General features: G+C 36.1%; 1 protein-coding gene across 1 annotated transcript; it reads left to right on the top strand.

The window, feature by feature from the left end:
* Positions 1–1012: 1012 nt before the first annotated feature.
* LOC111378064 lies at positions 1013–5786 on the top strand. The gene is made up of 12 exons (XM_023001233.1): positions 1013–1057; positions 1148–1158; positions 1452–1572; positions 1719–1793; positions 2137–3294; positions 3378–3635; positions 3805–3927; positions 4057–4302; positions 4471–4800; positions 4853–5170; positions 5264–5485; positions 5613–5786. Exons 1-12 carry the CDS (start codon positions 1013–1015, stop codon positions 5784–5786), a joined length of 3081 nt encoding a protein of 1026 aa, XP_022857001.1.
* The last annotated feature ends 3424 nt before the right edge of the window (positions 5787–9210 follow it).

The raw sequence follows: 9210 nt of genomic DNA, 5'->3' as shown, positions 1-9210 counted from the left end.
GTTGTGGAAGAATATAATATTTGGCTTTTTATAAAACTAACCAATCAAACCTTAACTAAAATCTATTAATTCTCATAATGAAATAATTGATTTACGACTCCTTCAAGATGTACCCTGGACTAGAAATGATCTATTAAGTCATCATGACACATCGGGAATAATGCTATTTGTACATAATAAAATTATATAATGATTTATATATAGATGAGATATCAAAAAGAGAGTGACAATTATTATTATTATTTTTTATTTGGTTAAAGAAATTTTGACTTACTCATATTTCACCACACCATGTGTATGTAAAGTGTAAACCATTATATACATATAACACAAACCGACATATCATTTCAACAAATCAATTTAAACTTATCCATCAATTAAGTAATATGATATTTCACTTTAAGCAACGATACTTAGTAGATCATTTTTCAACCTTTAATTACTTCACTAGTTGCACTTCTTGCTTGTTCATAAGAAACCAATATATCTGTAGAAATTGCTGAAATTTTACAAGATAATCGTCCAATTCTAGCACGACTCGTCATGCATGTGCATAAATCTTCAAGGATTAATTATTTTGTGCCTCGAGCTTAAACGCAATTAATTCTTGAGTATTTTCGATTAACTCAAAGCATATAGCGACTTCAACTATTATTGTAAACAACTTTTTCAAAAATAATAATCAAAATTACCCAAAAATCTGGCATTTTTTTCCTTGTTTTGCAGTAGCATTAAACTGTTAATGGAATGATTGATCCATGTCAGAAATGTAATTTCATTAAGAGCAACTTGAGCATGTGAGGTCATTGTAATCTCTAGCCAATTCAAAAGTGAAGTGGCATATTTTCTGTTTTTGTCAACTTTAGCAACGTACTAATCAAGAGATTAGTACACATATCTAACACTCCTCTACTTATTTATTCCTCCGTAAAAAATTTCAGCTCACTTAGTTTCTATATAAGAATACTTACCTCGAAAATTCAGATGTGTAGATAGTTCGAGAAATCAGAAAATGGCATCAGAAGTTGCTGATATTCCACAAGCTGTAAATGAAAAAGTAAGCGATATCACCTCTTCGATCTTTGCTTCATGATCTAAAAAGTACAGATGTTACTATCGTTTGCATGTTGGTGAATGTTCATATTAGCTATGCACTATGTATTGAACATGTAAGAACCATATCTTAGGCTCATGTCATGTGTAATCAAAGTTGACGAATTAGATTACTACTTCATTTTTAGCTGCAAAAAGTAGAGTTGTAGCAACGAGAAATTCAAGTATTTTATATCTGATAAAATTGAAGAAGCCACATAAACTAATATCGAGCATGAAATTTTAAAACCAGATGAGTACATAGGCATCATCGTTCCATGAAGAGCAGAAACTCTCGATCAGTTTATTTCGTGATGGAACTATCTGATTTTTATGATACATCGGTTCTCACTTTTCAGTGAATATGTTAGAAAGCAGTATAAAAGTAATGGAAAGACGATTAAACCACCATGGACAAGTGATAAATGGATTCTTGTTTTGGATTTTGATCAGCCTCTAATGGATATTGATTTTGTTTTTGTGTTTTCTTTTTCTGTGTGAAAATCATAATTTCTGTGATTTTCAAAATAAGATGTTATCTCCAAACTGATTAGGTGAAGAAATAATTATACGAAAACACCTACGTACTGTTTAAATGATATTATCACATGATCCACTATCCATAGACTGTACTGTTTTCCATAAACGTAAAGACTTTCTCAGATCACAGCACGAAGCTACCAGCTCCCTGTTGGAAAGTGGTGCTGTTTTGGCATAATTTTGAGTGAAGCCCGTTTCATCTTTTTCTAAGATCAAAGTAGATTCACGTTTTCCTCTGTGCGAACATCGAAATCGTATATTTACTTGCCCAAAACAATGCTTGGATAGATGAAAAATTGATGTTCAAAATGTACCTATAACCTATTGAAAGTGGTTTAGGCGAAGGAGGGAGAGAAGTCATAAATTGTCCCACCTAGGAAAAATGTTAAGACAAGGACTGGTTTATATATGACCACATTTTTGAAGGTTTAATCGTTCGATAGTAAGATTCTTTTATTTTATCCTTCGTGTCTGAAATATTACGTGCATTGAATTTTAACATAGGTAGAAGGAGAAGATAGAAAGCTGGTAAACGATACTACCAACATAGTACTCGATAACCTATCGAAAGAGGAGACTATGGATGCTGATGTTATCCCTAATGAACCTCAAGAAATCTTAAACAGTACTTTTGAGGAAGAAAATGTGAAGAACAATAAAGAAGCCTGTGCCGTAGAAGGAGAGGGTGAGAATTTTTTGAATTTATCCTCAACGGCCAAGGTTTCTGACGAAGAAAATAACAGTTCACCTGATGCATATGAAGTAATCGAAAAGCCAGATCAAGCAAATAAAGATGCGTGCAAGATTCAATCCCTCAAAGATGAAAAATTAGGTAATCGACAGGAAGAAATTATAGCAACTAAAGAGACTTCCTTAGAAGAAATCCCACAGTATGCTGAAGAATTATCAATTAACTTGGACAAAGTTGTGGATAGAAGTGTCGTACCAGTAGAGGATACAGCAGATGCCACCTCGGGTCTGAAAGTAGAAGATTCAATTCATGCACCTGATTCAGAAGACGTGAGAATAGGCACTAGTATTGGAGAAACCGGTGCAGAAAAGTTTGTATCAGGCAGGAATGGAAAAATGGAAGAGAATTTTGATGTTACGCTGGAGAAAGGAAGTCAAGAAACAATTACATTTAGGGAAGACACAATGGATGCAACCAAAAATGAATGTGAATTTCAAGACCCGAACAACTCTGAATCTTCTTTCCTTAAAGATGCAGAAGACGGTGTTATCTTTGAAAGCAACAAGACTATGACAGCACCAGAAGTCTCTAAAGTTGGAAATCATAGCATTCAGACCTCTGAGAAGGTTGAAGCAAACTCACTGAAACAAGTTGATGAATCACAGATAAAACATGAGGAATGTACACAAAATGAAAGCAGGAAACTGTCTTCGACAGCAGCTCCAACGCAAGACATTGATCATGAAGAAATTGAGGCTGGTGACTTAGGGAAGGCTGAAATATCTGAAGATGAGAGATCTTCAGAAAATTATTTGCCGAATGAGAAACCTGTAGAATCCTTACATGTAGCTCCAGAGGAGATTAAAACATATGCTTCATGCCCTTCATTGGAACAGAGACTATGCACAAATCCTCGAGGAATCCTCAGTGAGGAAACAAAGGATAAAACAATTGATGCAGCTGACAAGAAGGTGAAAACTCAATCATTTCTTTGAAGCGGTTCTTTCTTCTTTGAAAGTTGCATGAGATAGTGAATGATGTTTTCTTTCTGCAGGATGTTGCAACAATTGATGCAAATGAGGAGCCTGGTGGTTCCATTCCGTACAGTAGTACCAATGATTCGAAGGTTACTCATCAACTGAAAAAAGGAAAAGAAAATGATGGTCCCTCAATAGATGCCCACCATAATCCTGTCAACAACAGAAATATATGCAGTAAAGGAGGCGACCAGATTAACAGTCTAGACGATCTAGATGATTCTAAGGCATCATATGAAGTGACAGAAGACCGGAGCAAAGAAACAAAAATTCAGGTAAATGACATTTTTGGTCAGATGATAACTGTAACAAGTTTTCTGGGAATTTTTATACATATGTTCATTTGAATCTCTGGTTAAACACCATAAGTAGTTGTCTAAATGCTTCTGAATCTTTTCCAATTTTCAACTTCTTACTAGTCATTTGTATGCACTGATCCTGTAGGTGGATGATGATCAAAAGATGAACAGTAAGTCTGATATTGAAACACAGATGATGGATGAGGAGCATGATACCACCATTCCATCAGAAGCTACAACTGATGAGCCGATTAAGATTTGCCAAGAGGTAGAAATAGAGCTACTGATGCTGGATATTCAAATTAATTTAGCTTCTCTTGAGAAGATAATATGCTTTTTATGTATGCAACTTGTGATCATTCTTCTAAACTATACTAATACATTTCTCTTTAAACAGACAATAGAACTTGATGTTACTCATTCAAGTGAGAATATTGAATGGAATAAGGATTTGAAAATTACTCATCCGCTGGAAGACGGAAAAGACAATGATGGTCCCTCAATGGATGCTCCTGTCAACAACAGTAGTAATATATGCAGTAAAGGAGGAGGAGTCGATCAGATTAAGAGTCTAGAAGATCCTGATGATTCTGAGGCGTCACGTGAAGTAAAAGAAGACCAAATCAAAGAAAAAGAAACTCAGGTAAATTTCGTTATTGGTCAGATAATAACTATAACGAGTTTTATGGGAACCTCTACATATTTATCAGAATCATTTGTTAGACACTGTAAGTAGTTATCTAAATTCTTCTGAATCTTTTCTGAGTATTGACTTCTTACTAGCCAATTTGTTGTGGTACTACTTATATAGGTGAATGATGATCAAAAGATGCCCAGTAAGCCTAATGATACTGAAACACAGATGATGAAAAGGGAGCATGATACCACCACTCTACCAGAAGCTACAACTGATGAAACAATTAAGATTGACCAAGAGATGAATGAGGATCAAAAGATGACCAGTAAGCATGATGAAATTGAAACAAAGTTGATGGACAGGGAGCAAGATACCACCATTCTATCAGAAGCTACAATTAATGAACCGATTAATATTTGCCAAGAGGTAGAAATAGAGCTACTGATGCTGGAAAGTGAAATTTATTTAGCTTCTCTCAAGGAGATAATATGGTTATATATGCATGTAACTTTTGATCCTTCTTCTCCACTATACTAACACAATTCTCTTTACTCAGACAATAGAACTTGGGTTTACTCATTCCAGTGAGAACATCGAATGGAAGAAGGATTTGAACATTACTCATCCACTGGAAGAAGGTAATGATGGTCCCTCAATAGATGCTTCTGTCAACAAAAGTAGTAATATGTACAATAAAAAAGAAGGCGGCGATCAGATTGACAGTCTAGAAGATTCAGATGATTCTAAGGGATCGTGTGAAGTAACAAAAGGCCAGAGCAAAGAAATAGAAACTCAGGTAAATTACACTGTTGGTCAGATAATAACTATAATTGGTTTTATGATAGTCTCTAATACAAGATTATCCGACTCTTTGGTCAGACTCCACTAGTCGTTATCCAAATGCTTTTGAATCTTTCCCAAGTTTCAACTTCTTACTAGTCAATATGTTGTGGCACTATTTGTGCAGGTGAATGATGATCAAAATATGACCATGGAAAGGGAGCACAATACCACCACTCAGTCAAAAGCTACAGCTGATGAAACGATTAAGATTGGCCAAGAGATGAATGATGAACAAAAGATGACCAATAAGCCTGATGCTATTGAAACACAGATGATGGACAGGGAGCACGATACCACCATTCAATCAAAAGCTACAGCTGATGAACCGATTACGATTTGCCCAAAGGTAGAAATAGAGCTACTGATGCTCGAAAGTGAAATTAATTTAGCTTCACTCGAGGAGCAAATATGATTGAGTATGTATGCAACTTTTGATCCTTCTATACTTTATTAACATAGTTCTCTTTAAACAGACAACAGAACTTGAGGATACTTTTTCCAGTGAGAGAATGGAAAAGATTATCCAATTTGATGATAACAGGAATCAACATGCTTATGTAGCATCCATTTTAGAAGAAGAAGTTGCAGAAAGCTTTGAAGGAGAGAAGAATAGAAATGATATCCCCAGTCAAGAGGTTATCCATTAGACTATCTTCTCAACTTTTATGATAATTAAGTATGTATATCAAGCTCTTAAAGAAAAAATATCTGTTGGCAAGTGAAACCGGGGAGGAGAGGTAGAAGAGAAAGACCATAAATAAAGGCAAAAACGATTCTATTAATTCACCTCGAGTACAGCCCCTTTTATAGGGATAAAATACATACCATATATGCTTAAATTTATAAGTTTAAGGAAAGAATATATATTTGCCTATAATAGACAGATATTTATGGAAACAAATAAATCACCAAACAATCTGCAATATTTCTGGAATCTTCAACACTCCCCCTCAAGCTGGGCGATACAAGTTGAACAACCCCAGCTTGTCCACCATTTTCTCAAACATGGGTTTAAACAACCCTTTGGTCAATAAGTCTGCAACCTGTTCAGAAGAAGGCAAATACACCGTGCATATCGTCTCATTTTCTATTTTTTCTTTGATGAAATGTCTATCTACTTCAACATGTTTTGTTCTGTCATGATGAAACGGATTGTGTGACATTGCAATTGCTTCCTTGTTATCACAATGAACGTTCATAGGTTCATTTTGTTGAATGCCAAGTTCCTCCAATAGTAACTTTAACCACATTATTTCACAAATTCCATGGGCTAATGCCCTAAATTCAGCTTCAGCACTGCTTCTAGCTACAACTTGTTGTTTCTTACTTCTCCAGGTAACCAGATTTTCCCATACAAAGGTACAATATCCTGTTGTAGATCTCCTGTCCATTACTGACCCTGCCCAATCGGCATCTGTGGATGTTTCAATAGATCTTCCAGAATTCTTTCTAAAGAATAGTCCAAGTCCCGGAGTCCCTTTAAGATACCTCAAGATTTGGTAGACAGCCTCCATATGCTCATTAAATGGAGCATGCATGAATTGACTTACGACGCTAACTGCAAAGGCAATGTCAGGCCTCGTGTGTGACAAATAAATTAGCTTTTCTACAAGGCGCTGATATCTCCCTTTATCAACGTGTACTTCCTAAACAGTCTCCCAATTTATGATTAGGATTTATAGGAACATCTGCTGGTTTGCTTCCCAACATGCCAGTTTCCTCTAAGAGATCCAAGACATATTTTCTCTGTGAAATGGAAATTCCGCTTCTGTTTCTTGCAACCTCTAGGCCAAGGAAGTTCGTAGGGGGCCTAAGTCTTTTATTTCGAACTCAGCAGAAAGAGCTTTCTTCAGCCTCTCCATCTCCTCATAATTGTTGCCTGTCAAAACTATATCATCCACATAAACGATTAGGATAGTAATTTTTTCACCTGACTTTCTGTAGAATAGAGTATGATCAGATTGAGCTTGCTTATACCCTTGCTGACACACAGCCTTCATAAACCTTTCAAACCATGCTCGTGGGGATTGCTTCAGCCCATATAGGGATTTGTTTAGTTTACAGACATTTCCTTGGATCTTAGCTGCATCAAACCCAGGTGGGAGTTCCATATACACTTCTTCTTTCAGGTCACCATTCAAAAAAGCATTTTTTACATCTAGTTGTTGGAGTTTCCAATCTAAGTTTGCTGCTAGTGACAGTAAAACTCTTACCGTGTTTAATTTTGCGACCGGAGCAAAAGTTTCCTAGTAGTCTACTCCATAAGTTTGAGAATATCCCCTTGCCACTAACCTGGCTTTATATTGCTCCACCGAACCATCTGACTTGTATTTAACAGAAAATACCCATTTGCATCCCACAGTTGACTTATCCTTAGGTTTCTCCACAATCTGTCATGTTCTATTCTTATTCAAGGCCTCCATCTCTTCCTCAACTGCCTTTCTCCATTCTGGAATTGATAGGGCTTCATGTATAGTGCTTGGTACTTTAATGAGTGACAAGTTTGTAGCCAGAGCCTGAACTGAATTAGAGAGATGACTGTACCCTATGAAGTTTGAGATAGGGTGCTGTGTACACGATCTAACTCCCTTTCTGAGTGCAATAGGAATATCCAAATCATCATTAGAGTCATTTTTCAAAGTAGGGAAATTACCTGAATTCAGATCAGATTCATGGTCTTGCTGTTGAACTGTGATGTGTTCTACATTTTCAAGATTTTTCCGTCTGGAATAAACACGTAACTCAGGTATAGTTGCAAATTGTTTGTCTCCCCCTGTCCGATAACTTAGTTGTATAAGAGGATCAGTACTTGGTGAATCTTTGGGAAGTGGGGAATGATTCATGGAAGGAGTTTCGTTTGATATGGGAAGTTCTGATTCTATAGAGGCTTCTGGTATGTGTGGTACCAATTCCAAAAAATTTCTATCAACGTTATGTTTCTCCCCCTGAGAGAAATTTTGGGAAAAATATGGAAGGGACTCAAAAAACGTAACATCCATAGATATGTAATATTTACGAGTAACTGAGGAGTAACACTTGTAACCTTTTTTAAGTGAGGAGTACCCTAAGAACACACATTTTCGAGCTTTAGGGTCTAACTTCGTACGTTCATGATCATGGACATGAGTGAAGGCAATACAACCAAACACCTTTAGGGGTATGGAGAGTGTAGAACGAATTTGTGGGTAAACATTTGACAGAGTTGTTAGTGGAGATGAGAAATTATGTATTCTAGTGGGCATTCTGTTTATAAGATAGCATACAGTGAGAATTGCATCTCCCCAGAAAGATTTGGGGATATGACTAGTAAACATAAGCGCTCTAGCAGTTTCAAGGAGGTGACGATTTTTCCTCTCGGCAATTCCATTTTGTTGGGGGGTAATAACACAAGAGCTTTGATGGAGGATACCATTTTCAGTGAGAAAATTTCCCAAATTTTGATTGAAGTATTCCCGCCCGTTATCGGTTCGAAGGACTTTTATTTTTGCATCAAATTGGGTTTGTATCATAGAATGAAAATTTTTAAAAGTTTGTGCAGTTTCAGATTTATCTTTTAAAAGGTATACCCAGCATACCCTCGTATGATCGTCTGTAAAAGTTATAAACCACCGTTTATCAGTAATACTTGTAACCCTAGATGGCCCCCACAAGTCACTATGAATTAAAGTGAATGGTGATGAGGATTTATAGTCAACAGGTTTAAATGATGAGCGGGCATGTTTAGCCAATTGACAAATATCACATTGAAACATATCTTTATTACGAAACAATGATGGAAACAAATATTTGAGATATGAAAAACTAGGGTGACCTAAACGACGATGCCATAACATTATTTGTTGTTCTCTAGGGATAGACTCACAACTGGCAGTATGAGCTTGTTTATTCCAGTAGAATTCTTCAAGAAAATAGTATAATCCCTCGCGTTCTTTAGCATTCCCAATCTTCTTCCCCGAATTTAAGTCCTGAAAAATACACAGTGACTCAATAAAATTAACTTTACAATGCAAATCTTTTGTTAATTTGCTAATAGAAAGAAGATTGCAAGATAAATTTGGGACATGCAACACA

Source organism: Olea europaea, unplaced genomic scaffold, assembly GCF_002742605.1.
Source record: "Olea europaea var. sylvestris unplaced genomic scaffold, O_europaea_v1 scaffold1763, whole genome shotgun sequence".
Classification (NCBI taxonomy): domain Eukaryota; kingdom Viridiplantae; phylum Streptophyta; class Magnoliopsida; order Lamiales; family Oleaceae; genus Olea; species Olea europaea.
The sequence above is the reverse complement of the archived record's forward strand: the minus strand, read 5'-3'. Positions and strand labels throughout refer to the sequence as shown.